This window comes from Lissotriton helveticus, chromosome 6 (genome assembly GCF_964261635.1).
Source record: "Lissotriton helveticus chromosome 6, aLisHel1.1, whole genome shotgun sequence".
NCBI lineage: Eukaryota > Metazoa > Chordata > Amphibia > Caudata > Salamandridae > Lissotriton > Lissotriton helveticus.
This window is the reverse complement of record NC_136067.1, coordinates 1054586681-1054606958: the sequence shown is the minus strand read 5'-3', so window position 1 is coordinate 1054606958 and position 20278 is coordinate 1054586681. Positions and strand designations below refer to the sequence as shown.

The 20278-nt window shown below is 48.4% G+C and overlaps 1 protein-coding gene across 1 annotated transcript in view; it reads right to left on the bottom strand.

Moving 5' to 3' along the window:
- The window catches only part of LOC144763252 (uncharacterized), a 124663-nt gene that overhangs the window by 79200 nt on the left and 25185 nt on the right, over positions 1-20278 (bottom strand). The window contains exon 2 of the mRNA XM_078648690.1: positions 9364-9490. Coding sequence (XP_078504816.1) covers positions 9364-9490 — 127 coding nt within the window. The remainder of the gene's footprint in view (positions 1-9363; positions 9491-20278) is intronic.

Genomic DNA, 20278 nt, shown 5'->3' with positions numbered 1-20278 from the left:
GGATGGGAACTTAGACTGGGACGGGGAGGGCTACGACTCGGAGTAATGAATATTACCGGTAAGTAACCGGACATTACCTCCTCGTCAGCCCTCTCCATCCCAGTCCTAACTACAAGAGCATAGCTCCTCCCACCAGAAACTACCAAGCCACTCAAAACCCATCCTTTCCCTTCCCTCCTGGCCACACTCACACTCCGAGGCATATAGCCATGTGGCCCACCTGCCCACATCCTGAACCACCAAGCACAAGAAGCCGAACAGGGAGGAAGGGATGGGAACCTGGACTGGCACGGGGAGGGCTATGACTTGGAGTAATGAATATTACCGGTAAGTAACCAGACACTTTTCACAGCAGAAATATGTGGGCTGTGATAGAGATTGAGGGTGTTGCATGTACCACTCCTCCTATAGCACACACTAGTTTCTCAAGTTTGTCATTCCATAGGATTCAGCATGTTAGAATCCACAGGAGATACAGAAGACTTCATACATGGCAGCATAGTTGATACACTATAGATATGGATGGCTATGGACCCAACTTAGACAACCCTTAGTTTTACGAGTTTCCAATGTACATGCTTTCAGCTATGATATTCCCTGATTTCTTGGGGGAGAGGAATCTTTTTATTGGGTTTTACAATGCAGTGAACAATTGCAAACGACAGTGTCCATCAGTATGGTAAAATGCATTGGTCATGTAATATAAACTGTTTACATGAAAGGAGGGAAAAAAAGCACAATTCGGCAAAGGGATTGTGCATATAAAGACAGCATAGGTTAAAAGACCCAGGTGGCGCTTGGTAAGAACTGCAGCACACTGTCGCAATGTCGCAAACTGGGGATAAAACTAAGAACTGGGGCAGAGAGGCGGTGAGTGGGGGGGGGTGGTGTCGGCAGACCACGACTGTCAAATATGAAGTATGTGTGCGCAGGAAGGTAGGCGAATGGAGCCATGTAGGGTAAGCTGGGGGGTGAAAACAGTGGGGGCACTAGGGGCAGAACCACTAGCGCGTGGGTGATATGTGGGGTGTGTGTAGGTGGGCGTGCTCAGATCATGGGGGAAGGTCATCATTTCCCACCTACCTCCTGTAGGAAGTGCGGGAGGAGGGTGGCCTATTGGGGTGAGATAGTTTGCTTGCATAGATGACAAACCTCCTCGTAATTAAGACCCCCATTTCCATACTGCCCCATGCTTTGCCGCTACTGACGGTGCCATGGGGGATCGTCATTGGGGAGTGAGCGTGCGTTTGGCAGGAAGGAGCCAGGTCTGCGAAGCAAGTGTGTACCTTTTGTTGTTTCCTATGTTTAAAAATGGCCTTGGTGTACACCTCCTACATGTGACTGTCCAGCAATTCTGTGACCGCACAGAGAGTGGGTGCACTGATTGCCAGTAACTCTCCAAGGCTAGGCAAGACCACAACAAGTGTATGAGATCCGCATCTGGGGTATGGCCGCATGGGCAGCTTATCAGTGCCCCGGGGTAAAGCCCCGGGGTAATAGCAATTCAATTGGGCAGGAGTAAGATATGCTCTGTGTAGTAAAAAGAACTGGATATTTTTAAAACGGTAATTAAAGGAGACCAGTCGGGGGAATATGAGCTCCTGTTCCCATTCTTTATCATGTAGACTCTACCAATATCGTCTTACCACTTTTGTTGCAGCGCAGTGAGAGGGGCAACCGACATTTCACAAATGGCTTTATACAGCCAGGTGGATAGGTGATGACCAGCGCTCATGTACAGATGACTTGAAATACTAGATGCGTGGTGGGTTCTCCCCTCGAGATGTCCCAAAGGGTACAACATGTGTGGCTAAGTTGTCTGTATAAGAGGAGCTGCCCCGGTGGTAGTTCGTGTTTGGAAGCCAACTATTCAAATGGTAGGAGATGGCCATCAGAGAAGAGGTCCCTCAGTGTGAGTACCAAGTGTTCTGTCCAAGCCCTCCTGTCTCTGGAGGAATCAAAACCTGGGAATCAGGGGAGGCCAACTAGGGTTAGTGTACATCAGAAACCCGTGCGAGAGGCGACTTATCCGGATCATGCATGTCCGAGCCACCACAATTTGCTAGGGCTAAGGGGAAGGGATAGAACTTGCGGGAGGAGGAAAACCGCATATCGTGGCCATTGGTATAAGTCGCTGTCAATCTCAATCAATCTGGTCATTTATAGAGCGCACTACTCACCCGTAGGGTCTCAAGGCGCTGGGTGGGGGGGGGGGTGCCGTTACTGCTCGAACAGCCAGGTCTTGAGCTTCTTCCTGAAGGAGAGGTGGTCTTGGGTCAGGCGCAGGTCGGTCGGGAGTGAGTTCCAGGTCTTGGCGGCCAGGTAGGAGAAGGACCTTCCTCCTGTTGTCGCTCTTCGGATGCGGGGGACGGCGGCGAGGGCGTGGTTGGTTGATCTGAGGAGGCGCTTGGGAGTGTAGAAGTTGATTCGGTTGTTGAGGTAGCTCGGGCCTTGGTCGTGTAGGGCTTTGTGCGCGTGGGTGAGGAGACGGAAGGTGATTCTCTTGTTGACCGGGAGCCAGTGCAGATCTCTCAGGTGTCCGGAGATGTGGCTGCGTCGGGGGATGTCGAGGATGAGTCTGGCCGAGGCGTTCTGGATCCGCTGGAGTCTCTTCTGGAGCTTGGCGGTGGTTCCGGCGTAGAGGGCGTTGCCGTAGTCCAGTCGGCTGGTGACGAGGGCCTGGGTGACCGTCTGCCGCGTCTCGGTGGGGATCCACCGGAAGATCTTACGTAGCATGCGCAGGATGTTGAAGCAAGACGAGGAGACGGCGTTTACTTGTCTGGTCATGGAGAGGGAGGAGTCCAGGATGAAGCCCAGGTTGCGTGCGTGGTCCGTCGGTTTGGGTGCGGTGCCCAGGGCGGGGGGCCACCAGGAGTCGTCCCAGGCGGAGGGCGAGGAGCCCAGGATGAGGACCTCCGTCTTGTCCGAGTTCAGTTTCAGGCGGCTGGTCGTCATCCATTCGGCTACCTCTCTCATCCCTTCGTGCAGGTTGGCTCTGGCGGTGGCGGGGTCGTTGGTCAGGGAGAGGATCAGCTGGGTGTCGTCGGCGTAGGAGATTATGTTGAGGTTGTGTTGGCGTGCGATGGCCGCGAGGGGGCTCATGTAGACGTTGAAGAGGGTGGGGCTCAGTGAGGATCCTTGAGGGACGCCGCAGATGACTTTGGTGGCCTCTGACTTGTACGGTGGTAGGTGGACTCTCTGTGTTCTTCCGTCGAGGAAGGAGGTGATCCATTCCAGTGCCTTGTCCTGGATTCCGATGTTGCCGAGGCGCTGTACTAGGGTGCGGTGGCAGACAGTGTCGAAAGCCGCGGAGAGGTCCAGGAGGATGAGGGCCGCTGTTTCTCCGTTGTCCATCAGAGTTCGAAGGTCATCGGTGGCAGCGATGAGGGCGGTCTCGGTGCTGTGGTTCGCTCGGAAGCCCGACTGTGAGGGGTCGAGGGATCCATTCGTCTCGAGGAAGGCGGCCAGCTGTTTGTTGACGGTCTTCTCGATGACTTTGGCCGGGAACGGGAGGAGCGAGATGGGACGGTAGTTCTTGAGGTCGGTGGGGTCTGCTGTGGGTTTCTTGAGAAGAGCGCTGAGTTCGGCGTGCTTCCAGCTCTCAGGGAAGGTGGCGGTGTCGAAGGAGGTGTTGATGGTGTCCCGCAGGTGGGGTGCGATGACAGCGTCGGCCTTGTTGAAGACGTGGTGAGGGCAGGGGTCAGTCGGAGATCCGGAATGGATGGAGTTCATGGTGCGGATGGTGTCTTCGGTGCTGATCGGGGTCCAGGTGCGGAGGGTGGTGGTGGGTGGCGTTGTTGCGGTTGTGGCTTGCGTTGGTTGGTTGTTGAAGCTGTTGTGTATGTCCGTGATCTTGTTGTGGAAGTAGGACGCGAGGGAGTTGCAGAGGTCTTGCGACGGGGTGATGTCATTGTTTCCGGCGTTGGGGTTGGAGTGCTCTTTCACGATGTTGAAGAGTTCCTTGCAGTTGTGTGCGTTGTTGTCCAGTCGATCCTTGTATGTATTTTTCTTGGTGGCGCGGATCAGTTGGTGGTGTTTCCGGGTGGCGAGCTTGAGGGTCGCTCGCCACCCGGCTGTTCAATATACGTATCGCCCATGTAGCGTCCAGCGGGATAACCATTGGGGCTGTGCTGCTGGAAAGTACGCTTCAAAGGAGGTCCACAGAGAATTGTAGTTTCACAAGGGCAATGTGACGGCGAATGGTGCCCCAGATGAGTGTGCATGAGAAGGTGTTGAGTTATTTGAAAAAGGAATAACGTGGACTGACTGGAAGGTTCGCAAAATAAAATAAAAGACTGGGAAAAAATGATCAGTTTATCTTATTCTATCTTGCTTATTGGGGACAGGGACAGGAACTGCCAGAAGTGTATTTGAGATCTGATGCCTGCAGAGGTTACCCTCATATAAGTCCAGAAAAGTGTGTTAAAGGCGGATCCCTAGGTAAGGGAAAGCTTCCCCATGCTTGCGAAGGTGAGTCCGAGAGGTCTATTTGTTGTAGAGTAGGTGGGTGTGAGTAAGGAGCCTAGGCCGGATTCCTATCTAGGTCAAGACCGTAAAAAGACAATGCCATGTCAGCTTGTCAAACGCCTGCTCTAGTATGAGACAGGCTACCAGAGGGAAGTCCCCTGACTTGATCCTGCACGTGGAAAAGACAACGGATGTTCTGAGAAGTGCTTTTTCCTGGGACAAACTCATTCTGGTCAGAGTGGATGAGTTTCGGGAGGCTCTGGGCAAATCTATCAGCTAGGAACTTTTCCAAAATGTTATAGTCAGCCCGGAGGATGGCAATGGATCTATAGGATGTAAGTTGTGTGGGGTCTCTGTGGGGCTTAGGGAGGGAGACCAGGAGGGACTACCGGAGCGAGTGCGGGAGCATGCCAGTGTGCAAGGCCGCCTCATACATTTCTGCAAGGCAGGGCCAGAGATGGGGAAAAGGTACAATAGTATTCTAAGGGCAGGCCGGTGTCTTGTTCTGGACAAGATCCCGAACAACCTCTGCCATGTCTGGTCTGTAGATGTGATTGCAGCATCTAAGGAAAGCCTAGTAGAGGCATGGGAGAGTAATGTCCACCAAGAAAGCATTTGAGTGCTACTCAGAGGCGTCCATTGGTGCCTGATCGATGGAGCAGTAATATTTTTAAAAGGCCTGTAACATGGCTCCTTGGGTGTGGGCAGTAGCACCAGAGAGAGTTACCACTTATGTGATAAGGTGGGCAGTAAACTCTTGTCTCATCAGCCAGGCCAGGAGTCTGCCTGATTTGTCACCCTCTCTGTGGACTTTGGCTGCATGGGCTGCAAAGCTGTAGGGCCGCAGGTGCTCCAGGATGGTAGTGTAGGTGGTTTTCGCATCTGCAAGTTGTGAGGTAAAAGTGCAGCATCACGATCTGCTGCTTTGCCCAAGCTAGCGAGGAGCTTCTTGGCATCTACTATGTTCCTATCGAGGGTCCAGTGGATACACACTATCTTCTGAATGTAGACGCCTCTTGTCACCACCTTAAAGGCATCCCACTCCATCACCCTGGTAGAGGCCATGTTGGTTCTTGGTAAAGTACCGCTGAATATGGTCCCCCTGTTCGTCTCAGAAGACAGGGTCCTCCGGGCAATATCTCGGGAGCCTCCAAATGGATGTTAGCAGAAGCAGGGGTGTCCACCAGAGGTCCATCATGTGGGCATAATGTTCAGAAGCAATGCGTCCAACGTAATCGGAGTGATGGACAAGGTGTTTTGGGGGGCAGTGCCAAGGAAGTGACTGAGACGCACGCAGAGGTTATGGGGTCTCGAGTGGAAGGATTGAACCGGGCCCTAGGGTGTTGAGATTGCCATGCATCTATGAGCGACTAGTGACATACCCAGTTCCAGAAACAGTCTGCCTGTGTGAACGGGGGCTGTGCAAGGGAGGATTGGGCCTGTCCAAGGCAGGGTCAAGCACATAGTTGTAGTTGCCTCCCAACACCCATGGCAGTCTTATAGGCTAGAACGGTGGGGAGGATGTCCCAAAAGGCTCCTTGATCTGCCTGCCTTGGGGGCGTTTATGCTCACAATTAGCTTGGTCGGCCATCCAGGTGGTCCTATAGGAGTACGTACCGCCCTTCTTTATCTATAATCGTGCCCTCTACCTGGAATGAAACTCCAGGTCAAACCCAAATCATGGTGGCCCACACATATGCAGAGTAAGTGGTGGCTTGTATCAGGCCCCTCCATTGCCTGTGTAGGCACTCTGGCTCCTCCCTCGTGGTGTGGGTTTCCTGAAAAAAGGACTATTTGCACATGTTGGCATTTAATATAGCAATAGACCACTTAGCGGTTCCTGGCAGTGTGCATTCCTCAGACATGTTGAGTGAGGAAACGAATATCATTCTCAGGAGCCATTGCTTAGAGAGAGAGAGCAGTGATCAGCGCACAGGGGGGTCGCCTTGGAATAAAATAGTCTGCCCAGTCCATGCCCAGAGGATATGAAAGGCCTGACTACCGAGACCAGTCATGCATTGGAGGGGAAGGAGGTAGTTGACACTGTGGTAAATAAGGAAAAAATCAACAGTGGGGGCCTACTGCAACTGGTAGTATGCCCAAACAAGTCATGGTCAGCAATACCCTAGCATAATGTGAGGGTGTAGCTAGGAATCGGGATGCAGTTTGATGTTTTGAGTGTCCTGTGGAGCAGGGGATGAGTCATGTCAGGTCCAGCATGAGCAGCAGACTGCCCCAGAGTAATGCAAAAAAAGGGGGGGTGCAGTTTTGTATGGGTGGCATGACCAAGTCAACATGGAGGGGGTCGCAGAGGTGGGCGGCAAGAGGAGCCCGGAGGGGTCGAGCACAGTGAGTAAGTGGTAGTGGCCGTCGCCACAGGTACGATATGTGCAGCAATATAATACACTTCAACACAAAAGTAAATACTTGATACAAAAGGCTGTGCAAAAGCAAGTAAAATGGTGCTCAACTGAGACTGCCCACTGTCTGAGGTGTTACCAGTGGAGGGGTTTGGGAGCCCCGTTGTGACTTGTCAGATGGAAGGGTATCATTGTCCGATGTGAACATGTGTGAGCCTTTCTTGTCATCTGTGGCAGTGACATTAGCTCCCAAGGTAGGCACGACTTGTAACACCCACCGCTGGTCCTCGATCATCTGCTACAGATTAGGGGACTTGGCCGGGGAAGGTCAGGGAGTGGTCCTGCGATGCAGCGTGCCTTCCTGACGCCGACACGGTTTGAAGGGGCCTGGTGTCATTTGATGCCAGCCCACAGTGATGCTGGCCAGCCCAAACCAAGGCTTCTGTTGGGTCCAGGAAAAAGACGGGTGTGCTGTCGGATATGATTTTGAAGCGGGCTGGAAAAAGTAAAGTGTAGTGCACCTCCTTTTGTCCAAGACATCGTCTGACTTCCAAGAAGGAGGAACATTGGCGATGGGCTGCTCAGGTGTAATCTGGAAATAACATTATTACTTTGACCTCCACCCGGAGCAGACCAGCTTGTCCAGCAGCGCCGAGGAAAGCGTTGCGGTCCTTAAAGCATAAGAACATAGCCATCATGGGGTGGGGAGGGGCTCCTGGTGGTGGGCATTGAGCAGGAACTCTCTGAGTCCTCTCCAGGGAGAAGAAAGGAGTGAGATCCAGTGGTAGGGTAAAGGACTTTTAAACCAGGTTTCTAGGACGCAAGAGGGTCCAGACCTTCAATCTCTTCCGGTAGCCCCAGGATGCAGTTATTGCTCCTTCAAGAGCAACCCTTCAGGTCCTCTGCCCTGTCCTTGAGGTGTTGGACACGTTGCTGCAGATCACGGATGGCAAACTGGTTGTCCGTCACCAGCAGTGGTAAAGTTGCAAGTGTTTTGTTCCCGCCTGAAACTTTATCCGTGAGCTATCGGTGGTCATCCAGCAGGAAGCTTAACTCAGTCGCCAAGGAGCCCAGTCTAGCCTCGATGGAGACCAGAGAATGTTCTATGGCCACCAGCACCTTGTCCTGTTTGTCCAACATGTAATGTAATGTAGTGGCTCCCAGCAACAGTGTGTCAGGAATGATGGAAGGAAGGTCCGCTGAAGCCAGCGACAGGGCAGGAGTGGCGGAGTGCAGTCTGCCCATGGTCGGTGACGCCATGAGGTCTGGGTTCCCTGCCCAGAGCAAGATTTAAGGAGGTATCGGGTGAAGCCAGGAGGACTGGTGAACGTTGTTGTGATGAAAATGAAAGATGGGGAGGAGGAGGTTCCCACGTCAACTCTGCCAGTAGAGTGTGATGGTCTCTCCACACTTTGTGGGCCCGGACAGCAGATGAGGGGTGGCGGAGGTGAGTTCAGAAGTAGCACAATGTTGGTGTCACAAGATGGCGCACGGATCCCTCAGTGGTTCGAAGCAAGTATAGGGGCTGGCCACAGGGGGAGCTGGGTGGAGGAGTGGAGATTGGTATGTGGGATCCTACGCCTGATCTTCCCGAGGGTCCCTTGAGGCCGATGCTCTCAGTGGGAGTTCACCTCCGTAATGCAGGACATCTTGATGGTCCCCAGGGAGTCTGTCACAGCAGCCGATGCGGCTGCACTGGGCCCGTGTTAAGAGTGTCCCTGCACCCCTCGGTTGTGGCTCTGAAGTAGGGCAATAGAGTGTGAGGAAGATAGACCGCAAAGCGCAGTCCCGCCCAGGAGTCCGCAGAGCCATCCTCAAGATGCAGTCTACCACATCCACCCAGCCCTTGTCTGGTTCTCCTGAGAGCTCGCCTCAAGATGCTCACTGGGGTCTTGTTGCCTCTGCCCCAGCGGGGGCAAATTCGTTGAAGGCCCAGGGGAGGGCCAGGAAGATAGCCTCGATCCCTCTGCCAGAGTCGCAAGGGCCTCCGGCTCAAGGCAATGGGTGCTGTGTCCCTCTACCGCAGGGAAAAGCTCTGCGAGGCTTGTGGGGAACCCATCCATATAGCTCAGAGCAGTTTCACTACTCCAAGGGGTGAAGAGGGAGGTTTCAGCGGTGTTGATGTTGGGCCAACAACTTGGCGGGCCGACGAACAGAGCGTTAAGGAATCACATCCGTCATCTTGGCCAGCTGGCCACGCCCCTCTGATATTCCCTGATATTATGTGTTGGAGACTTTAACACAATCACAGATCTGGGGCCCGGTAAATCTACGTACAATATTAAGAATTGTTCAGGCTGTTGGATGCCTCATGTACATGGAGACAATGGCTAAGATTTTTTTGTAAACTACTTTTTTTTCCAGGCTTCTACCGTGAGACTTGAAGAATTAATTCTGAATGTCATATCTACTTATGGTTTACACGAGATACACAATACTTACTTAAAGAGTGTCGTTTATAAGTGCTTCTGCAAGTCAAATTGCATTAAATACAGAAAGAATCTTTCACGCCAACAGAAAAACAGTATGATCTTACCTAGTGAGCTCAAGACATTGTGAATATCTTTCATCACATTCTTGTAAAGTTCCTTCTGCCACTTGTGTAAAAGCTTCCACTCCTCCACGGAGAAAGAGGCAACAACATCGTGGAATGTGCCCGACGTCTAAAACAACAACACATATGTTAAATCCTCTGTTACTCAAAGAAAAATGTAAACAACAATGAAGCCATATGTTTATTCCATCCTCTGAATTCACTCAATAAATCTCTTGTGCTAATATTACTGTTATTTATTACATTTCAGAGATAGACACAAGTAATATTAGTCAAAGGGATTTCGAGCACCCTGCTGACACGTCACAGCTGAATTACCTCATGCATCATGGTCGATGTGGTTCAGTGTTACTCGCTTCACAAACAGTTCTATTAGTGACGACAAGGTACTCAATTGTATTGTTATGCGAATATGATTGTGCTTTCAGACAAGATTTGGAAGCACAATATTTAGAAGGACAAGTAAATCAAAAGCGTCAATGGTAAATATTCTTTATTCATTTTACTTGCTTCATACAAAGGAACAGATATAAAATAATCTTATAATATTACATTATCATATATGTAGGGTTGAAAGTCCCTGACTCACTTCCCATGTTACAAAGGGCTCTTCAATTCAAGCGTTTTGCCACAGTCAGGACTTTTCCTTGTGCAAGAATCCCAAGTCTCTTGGCCACTGTTTTACATTATTCTGTTGTTTATCCTATTAGGTTTTCTTAGGGATTTTCAGGATCATCCATAGTGGTACTTAATTTAACATGGGTTATTACCTTCCATATATGTCCTGGTAGTGATAATATTAAAGGTTTGTGGCACTTGCAGCTGATTCTCTTGGTGAGTCGCAGACCATCTTTACCACATCTCTCTGTCGGGATTGGCTCCTGGCTCTCCTACGTAATTCTGTGTAGTGGATCATAATTAAGGCTCCTGGTTAAAGGATTTTTTTACGTTTCTGTCTGTATTTATCCATATATTGTTTTTGCCCTATTACTGGCATGTATCCATATTTATATTGTTTTAAGAGAAGAAATTGAGTCATAAAATGGTATATTTCCACATTCATTTAGCATGTGCTTATACTTTGATGCTTGCTGTGTTTTTGGCAAATTAAGCAGCCAAATATAGTAAAACACTACACCTACAGGTAAATATCAGCATTATACTACAAATATGTGTTAACATACACCTGTATTTCTGGAAAGCTTAACCTTTTTTTTTTTTTTTTAACTCCCCATGTTGTCTATCTGCTCCTCTGTTGTCCTGGAATTCAGGAGAGACAGCATGGAGAGTCACTCACAATAAGCAGAATGTTCTGTATTTGTCTGCATTTAAACATAAATACAGACATGTATACATGTTTGTTGGTTGGGGTACCCCCTGTGTATATAAAATGCCTAACGTTGTAGAGTTCTCTATTAGATTAGTTGTGGGCAAACATTGATGTCTCTTCTTCTCCAGCATGTCTTTCCCACACTTCTCCCTTAGAACCCTTGTTTAGACCCCCCTTTGTGGAATACACTGTAAAGCCCACAGCACAAAATAGACTTCAAATGCATTCCCAGGAAGCACCTTTTGTGCTCTGACTGAAACATCAAAACAGTTCCAGCAGGTTAAGGTAGGACACGAGAGGGAGCTGCACTAAGACAAATCCTTTGGTTGGGTGGCCTGGGCCAATAGGCATAACGCATACAAAAGACTGACTTATAATGCAAGTAGAGACTATTTACGTATATTTCGATAACAATGGCAACAAATAAAAAAAGCCAATCAAAAGACCAATACTATTATCGAATGTGCGTTTTTGCTCTCTAACATTTAATGTAGCGTGTGCATGTTATGCATTTTTTTGATCATAAAATTTGGGGGAGTTGGGTGAATCTCCCTACCTTTTAGAGCCCCCCCCAACCAAGATGGGAATAAGTTATACATTTTGTGAGATCGTTAAGCAAGCGCCAGAACCCTATCAAATCACCCCTTACGAAACTTAGATCCTCAAAGTAATCTGAAGAAGCCAAAAGGTGGCATGTAGCGCTGTAAGAAAAAACAGCAAAGAAAACCATATTATAAGAATAACTATCCATATGTAAAGTTATCATGTTCAGAGAAACTAGGATGCTGATTGGGTAGGCTCTCACACATGGGTGTCCACTGTGGTTCTTTACAGTTTTATTTAAGGCAAGGCACAGCAGGCATTGTGAAAGGAGCTAGATCATTTCTGGTGGGCAGAGGGAATTGCTGGGGGTGAGTAGTAGTCTTTCAGTTTGCAGCTTTTGAGTGGTGCAGGTAAAGCAGAATTGGTATCTGAGGACCCCAGGGAAGGAATGGTCCCGTGCACATTTAAAGACATTTCAGCCCCTGACATTAGACTTCCTATTTTAAGGCTATGTGTAAATATGCAATTTCCATCAGCCAGCTCTTTGGTATAGTATGTATCCCACGCACACACGTCACCTATTCAATTACTCACTCACTTGCAGCAGAGTACTCTACTCTTAACAAACAGAATTAATTTCAATGAAGAGCTATTCTCACATTAAACTATCTAATGGGCCTCCTGAAGCTTTTAGCAGAGTATGGCAACTGCACCACATTGAGCAAGAAGAAAAGGCTGGTGTGTGCAAATAATTGATATGAGAAACAGATTGCAACCTATTATAGGCCCAGATTTCACAGCTATCTCCGCAGTTTACTAGCAGCACCTGCGATTATATTTATTTATTGTTTGATTAATTAAGATCACTCCAATCACATAAATAAAACTGAATCCTTTAAAAAGTAGCTTAAAATATAGTGTGCTTATATGCAACATGACTATAAGCAACTTTGGAGTGCAAAAAGCATTTTTTCAGTGTTCCAACCCAACAGGTAAGTAGAACAAATGTAACTCATTAAAGTGCAAATGATTATAAATGAACGGATAAGCAAGACCATACTTAGCGGCAGAATTAAAACCAGTAACTTAAATTGTCCAAATTTGCTGCAGTTCATTTAACCGAATGATTTCATGAGTACAACGTTCCAAGTCCACTAAATTATAACCAGACGTTACTTGGTAGCAAAACATTCACAAAACATGTCCATATGTCCTGAGGTGCATACTTTTGAATGATTGTCCCCATTCAACCCTAAAATAACACAAAAAGCCATGTAAAAATGCATAGACTAAATGGAACAGGAAAATAATAGTTCAGCTAGTCGGCTCTTAATGAGTAAACAACACAGTCCTCATTTAGGAAGCAAGTTAACGTATAAAGCAAAACACTGTGAGAAAGTGCCCCCTTTCTGCATAACTGCCCCCACTTTTTGCTGAATTGCTGATGAGCTTTGACTGAGTATGCCCTGGGCTCCTGCTAATCAGGTACCCAGAAAGTATGTTCTTTCCCTAAAACCGCATTGAAGTTTAAACTCAATTGGAATCTCTGGCCACAGGTCAGCCCCTGGTAAATGGTACCAGAGGTACCCAGGGCACTGTGACCAGAGAAGACCTCTAAGGGCTACAGCACTTATTGTGCCACCCTTAGAGGTCCTGTACCATTACAATCACACACTGCCTTGTCAGGCTGCGTGTTTTGGTGTAGAACAAAGTGAAGACTTGACATGGCACACATCTGTGTGTGCAATGCCTACAACCCACTGCCCTGGCATAGATTAGTCACTCCTCTAGCTGGATGCACTATACCGGTGGTGAGGGTACAGGTGCATGAGCCCTGTGCCCCTACAGTATCTAGGTCCATTCTTAGACGTTGTAAGTGCAGTGCTGCAATTAAGATTATATAGTGCTGGGAGTTTGTCATTACGAACTCCAAAGCACCATAATGGCTACACTGAAAACTGAGAAGTTTGGTATCAAACTTCTCAGCACATTAAACCCATACTGATGCCAGTGTGGGATTTAATGAAAAATGCACAAGGAGGGCATCTTAGCCGCATGCGCGCTAGCGGTTTTCCCGCTGCGCGCTGCGTTTTGCAAAACGCCGCATTACATGACGAGCTCAGCTCGTCATCAGCGCACGGCAGGTTACGCTCATGACGAGCTGAGCTCGTCATCAGCTCCGAAGGGGTTAGAGATGCCCCCTGAAAACTAACCCACCACTGGTGTCCAGGCTGAGTGGCTGCTTTCAACTGCCACCACCAGACGTGTTTCTTGACCCCTGGTTTGAGAGCCAGGTGCTCTCTGGGGCCTGAACCAATGCACATCCTGGGACAAGGTGTCAAGCCTCCTCCCCCAGGATGGGCAGGGTTCACGAAGGAGAAGCTTCAAAGACTTGTGCCCTTTGTGAGCTTCCCCAAACCACTTGCTGTTTCCCCAGGCCACCTGCTGCTTTCAGTAACTGTTCCTCACTGGTTCTGACCCCCACTTTGGGCGGGAGAACCGTAGAGAAAAACAAGTGAGGAAGAGAGGTGTGCCCATCGCTGCCAACTCCACCCCTCAGGTGGGGAGGCGAGGTGAAGCACAACTCTCAGTCCCCGCCATCTTGTATATGGGGGACTCAGCCAACCAGGGACAGGCTCATGCCCCCTCCCACTGGCGGGTGGCATTATAGGGGGTGTATCCACCCCAGGGAAAGGACCCATTGGTCCCTACCTTTTACCTTCCTGTAACGCCCTTGACTATCTAGTATTTAAGGGCACCACTGAACCTTGCTTCCTCAGACAAGAACCTGCAACAAGAAAAGAAGAAGAAGGACTGAACAGCCATGCCAAAGCTAACAAGAGGAAGATGCCCACTGACTTGGCACCAGCCCTACCGGCCTGTCTCCACCTCGAACCTGCTCCTGCGAAATCCCGGTATGTCCTGCAGCCAGCAACATCGAAAACTCCGGCTGACCTTCCTGCCTTCAACCACAAAGACTTTGTCTCACATGAACACCGGATTTGTTCATCTGCAACCTCTGGCTCCGGCCAGACACCGTGATCCGCCCCACTCTGCACCCGCCGTCTACGCCCTAGCTGGCAAACACCACAAGGAGGTCCCCCGGGTGATCCTGATTTGAGATCCAGTGACCCCTGACCTGCCTCAAGCCGACACCTGCAGCCTAATTCCGGAAGGTCCCCCAACTGCAACCAGGAGCTGGTAAGAAGATCCGACCCCAAAAGGCAACCCTGCACCCGATGCCCCACAGCCTTGGGTGGCCAAACAAATGGTGCCTAACCAACGCCTAACTTCCCAACTTACCTCTTGAAGTGGTGGTCGCGCCCAGAAGACCTTCGTCCCCAAGCCTGCAGTGCCTTGGCAAACTGGAGGTTCCCCATTGCAAACAACAGGACGCCCGACGTCGAAACAGCATCCTGCACCCGGCCGCCCTAGTGCCGCTGAGGGTGTGCTACTTTGTTTCCCCATTTGCCCTGAGCTAAAGTCCAGGAGCTTTACTCCCACAACCAAGTGGCCTGCTCATCAGCAGCCACCAACCGGAGGCCCCCTAGCCCCCTTTAGATAACATTGGGCCTCAGCACTCTGCACCAAACCGCCCGGGTGCCACTGAGGGTGTAACTAGAGTGCATCTTCTTTGACCCTGGGGGACCCCTGAGTCTACCCTGAGAACCTCAACTCCCACTTCCAATACTTACCTCAAAACAGATAGCACTATTTTTCTTCACAGGATAACACTGACTGCTTTTCTGTGTAAAGTTTCTAAGTGTGGAGTTTGAAAACCTAAAGAAATTCTTTAAAATTGTACTGTTTAACAAAAACGATTTTTTTCTTACCTGTTTACAGGAAATGTCTCAGAGTAGTATCCAGGTGTACTACTCTGAGTAAGAAAAGTAATCTAAAAAGTAACTTACCTTGAATCCTACTGAAAATCCCATTCAAAGTATATGTACTGTATTTTGAAAAGCATTGCATTATCAGTAACACTACTACAATCAAATCAAAGTACATTTACAATTGCAATCCAAACTGTGTTACAATCTGTATATTTACTGGAAAGTACTTATCACTTACCTGTGCCTGTCTTGCTTGGTTCTAGGAAATAAAATAACTAAAATAATATTTTTTATACAAAAACAATTAGTCTGAAGTTCAGTCTTTGAGTGTGTGAATTCTTTTGCTGACTGAGTGTGTACAACAAATGCTTAGCCCTGTCCTCTGATACTGCCTTACTGCTCGACCACACTACCACAAATAGAGAGTGAGGTGCTATCTAACTTTACCTCTGCCTACTTTTGGGGTTTCACTGGACTCTGTGCACACTATACCTCACTTTGGTATAGTATACACAGAGCCAGCTTCCTACAAACACTTACTGCCGTGGCTCCGAAACATACGTTTTTTTCTCAGCCTCAGCCAAAAACTTGACAAATTGGCAGATGAGTGGAATATAATTGCCAGATAAACACAAAATCAGAGCTTGACGGCACATTCTTACTCCTGCTTCTAAAAAAAGGGTCTCAAGCAAAATTAGACAGGAGTTTATTAGATTTGGATATTAACACACTATATGTAGTAGTGTTTCCTCAGAGTAGCCACAAAGCCTGCATTTACTGTTTGGCCAATCGAGTAACCATAGCAGAGTCCCCTTCTAAGTTGGAGAAACCCCAAGTCTTTGCCTCAGGCATGAATCTCGTATTTCGGGAGAAAAATGAAAAGTAAGGTACGGCTGGATGCCCAGAGTACATAGGAGCTGATATTTGACCAGGCAAGCTTTTTTGCTGCAATAGCTACTTTGTCCAACTGAAATGAAAAATATTCAGTTGATTGATTAATGGGGTTCTTGAGTCAATCTGCAGGCATTTGAGTAGGCCAATGATGCTCAAGCCTAATGCTTGGAGGGCTTCCATCAAATAAGCCTGCAATGGGCCAGTATGGGCAGTGTTGGTGACTGCTAACCAGCACATGTTGGCTAGAGACCTTGTGTCCGATGAGGCCAGGGAATAGGAGTGTTTCAAAAATGCTGCTTGGTGCTCTAGATCCTGCCTTCGATGGCCAAACTCTAGTCAAATTTGGGCCTGGCCAGTATACGCCGATTCAAATCCAAAAGACCAAAAGCATATTATGGAGGTCTACGTCTGTTACAGCAATTAAATGATCATTTTCAAGTGATTCTGGTGGGCCACGCTTACAGATGGGTTACAAGATACTTCTTGCCATGACTCTGGGATGGTCTCAGTCAAGATGACTTCATTATAGAGGGGAGTCAACACCAGTTTACTAGCAGCACCTGTGCACTGACTTGATATCAGGTCACTAACTATAAATGGATGAATGGAAGGACAATCTGACGGAACGATTAATGAATTATATAAATGTGCAGCTCACACTACACTTTGTCCCCATTACGAGCTGGACAGAAGAATCCCTCACCCAGGGGTTACTGTTGCTGGGTGACCCAGTATATGTCTGCAAGAGGGGAGTACAAGGTATTTGGAGAGTGGTAAGCTCTCTGGAACACCACAGGGTATGTCCCACAAGGTAACCTGAAAGGGTCCCTATTTCACCATCCAGCGTCTCTCTCCCAGAATGGATTTAAAAAGGTCTAGTCCCCCCTCACCTCTATCAATCTAGAGAGAAGTACATCATGATTTGAATGCCGAATGGAGCAGGAAGATCCTCGAACTCCAGGTTGCCAAATGTCCTGTATCAGTCATAGTGTGGACTGTGTGTAATGTGTCCAAGGAGGTTAGCTCAGTCCTGGGCCCAGGACAGAAGCCAAACTGCATTGGATCTAGAAGCATATGTTACTCCCAATGCTTGTGCAATAAGTTGGTCATTAGCTTTTCTTGAATCTTTCTCATGACAAGTGGGCCTGTAGGTGGTCTATAGTAATTTGTAACAGATTTTGAAAGTGCTGGAATCACCCCCTAAGGGGTATCTCCGCGCTATAAAAGACAGGTATGCCAGGTCGAAGCCCCTAGTAGCGAAATAATTCTGTCTTTAGAAGTTTCCTAAAGAGAAGGAGATTGGTTTCGGAGCCAAGTGGGCAAAAGTTTTGCCCTCAGTTCTCAAGTTTCTAAAGTGGGGGACAATAAGCAGCCCTTTGCCCTCAGAACGCATAGATCTGACAGGATGGTAGGGTATACGTTTTTCCGCTAGATAGCTTGGGCTACCTCCATGAAGTGCCTTGTGTCCAGGAAAGACATGGCTTTGCAGTTCGGGCTGGGCGGTTCCCATGAGGCACAGGGTCAGACTGATTTGCATATGGCCATGTCTGAACTGGGGTGGTGGAGTGAGTTAAAGAATGATGGTGGATTAACCCCAGATCAGTTGACTGGGGGTGAGTGTTTCATTTGCTCAAGCGCTCCGTCCATCATCCCCTTTGGTATCGCTTTGTTCGCCCTAAGTTAGCAGGGTATGCTCAGACATGGGTCCCTTGCTCACTTTGCCACTGGATTCAAGATAGCCTGGCTGATGAGGGTTATAAACTCGAAACCGGTCCCAAGATGCTTGTTTCGGTCCAGGAAAGACATGGCTTGGCAGTTCGGGCTGGTCTGTTCCCATGCGGCACAGGGTCAGACTGATTTGCATATGGCCATGTCTGAACTGGGGTGGTGGAGTGAGCTAAAGAATGATGATGGATTAAACCCAGATCAGTTGACTGGGGGTGAGTGTTTGATTTGCTCAAGTGCTCCATCCATCATCCCCTGTGGTATCGCTTTGTGAGCTAAGCAGCAGATTTTAAATGTTATTCTCTGGCAGATGGGAAACCAATGAAGCTGCTTGTGCAAAGGCCTAGAAAATGTTCTAGGAGGCATATTGAGAGCGACGCGGGCTGCTGTATTCTGAATCACTTGTATACTCTTCAAAAGAGATTCATTAGCTGTAGCCAGGAGAGCGTTGCAGTAATCAAAATGGCTTATAACTAAAGCCTGAATCAGAGTTCTGCAGACGGATAAAGGGAGCATCTGGAACACTCTGCAAAGAAGACTCAGCGTATGGTAGCAGGTACCAGAGGTTGCCATGACTTGGTCTCTCATGGACAGAGAGTGATCCAGTCGGACCCCCAGGTTTTTAGCCATGGGCTTAGAGCAGGGAGCTGAGCCCAGGGCACCATGCCACCAGTCTGGGAACCGGATTTTCTGAGCAGAACCAAACAGCAGAATCTTGGTCTTAGAAGCATTTAGCTGGAGGCAGTTATCAGTCTATTGCTAACATGCCCTCTGCTAAGAGACGTTTGGACGGGTCTTTACCATTATCAAAAGATAAAAGCAGTTGTGTATCATCTGCATAGGAATGGAGGGTAAACCCATGGTCTCTGATGATTCCTGCAAGGGGGGCCACATACACATTAAACAGGGTGGGGCTAAGGCAGAAGCCCTGGGGAACCCCTTTAGTGAGCTTCAGAGTGCGAGAACGAAAGGGACCCAGGTTCACTGTTTGAGTGCGCTGATCCAAAAAGTCTGCAAGCCATTTCAGCGCCTGTCCCTGAATACCAGTCTCTCTTAATCTCTGTGGTTAAGCTGTGGTTGGGAGACGGCATCAAAGGCGGCTGTCAAATCCAACAAAACTTTCAGCACTGCCTTATTATTGTCCAGGGCCAATTTGATGTAATCTGTGACACCTATAAAGATGTTCTGAGTAGAATGGTTAGGTCTGAACCCCGAATGAGAGGGATCAAGGTAGCCTTGAGACTCAAGATAGCCCATGAGCTGAGTGTTGATATACCCTTCTAGCATTATACTCATGAGTGAAAGGAAGGAGATCAGGCGGTAATTTGCCAACGTATTGGTGGGTAGCTGTCCTTTTTTCTGGATTAGTAGCACTTGAGCCACATTCCATTCCATTTCAGGAGAAGAGACCCTTCCATCATAGAGAAATTTAGGATGGAGCAGACGAAGGGAGCTAATAGCGTAGCAAGTGAGACAAACAGATAGGCTGGCATGATGTCAAGAGAAGAACCCGATTTAGCTGCTCTCAGCATGGCTTCAACTTGTGGTATCATTGGTCGCTTCTCTTGTAACAAATGTTGTTTCTTTTCAAACAAAGGAGTGGCAGTAGCTTTCTTGAGGGAGTGGGAAAGAGACATTCCTGGAGGGGTAAGTCCACCAGTGATCTAACACCGGGGTAATCTGGTCAAAAAACAGATTTTTTCTAACATGACTTCTTGGATGTGAAAAGTGGGTGCCTGAGTTTCCATTAATGTGTATGGCACAATAGGGGGCCACCGGGTTAAGCAGCCACCCTATATTTCTAGGAGTATACTGGCAAATGCATCATCAGTGTTGTTGAAAATCTCTGGTGACCACCGCCTTTATTTAAGGTCCCTGATAGGAATAATAAGATCTGTTGAAGATTTAAATAACTTTTGACCTTGGTTTTGAACTGTAACGTTAGTAGTGGCTCACTGTGCCCAATGGGCCCCTTGGTATACACCCGTTACAACGGATCTTTTACTCCGCAGACCCATTACAACGCGACCATTACTCCGCATACCATTACAACGCATTGCGCTGGGGGGCGCTCTAGGATAGGAAATAAGTATAATTTACTATCCAACACCTTCCCTAGGGTCCACGGGGACTGGAGTTAGAATAGTAAATTATACTTACCACTATCCAGCGCCCCAAGGCGCTATGCGTTGTAACGGTATGCGGAGTAAAAGTCGCGTTGTAATGGTCTGCGGAGTAAAAGTATGCGTTATAACGTCATACATCCGGCCCCTTGAGCCTAGACAATTCCATTGCTTTAGGGTCTTCTTGTGTCACCAAAAGGCTGCTCCAAACACTACAACTAGGCTTGTCATTGGTCAGTCTCTTCTCAACTTTCCTCTCCACCCCCATTTACTTTGGTTCCTACTCAGACCTGGTTTTCTGGCACAGATGCTTTATCCGCCACTCATCTGCACTGCTGGTCATTCTATACCACCTAGCAGCAAACCTTCCTTATAACTTTTTCATTATTGATAGTGAAAGAGCCAGACCTGTATGTTCTAGATCTACTCTAGAACCTCAAGTCAATGGT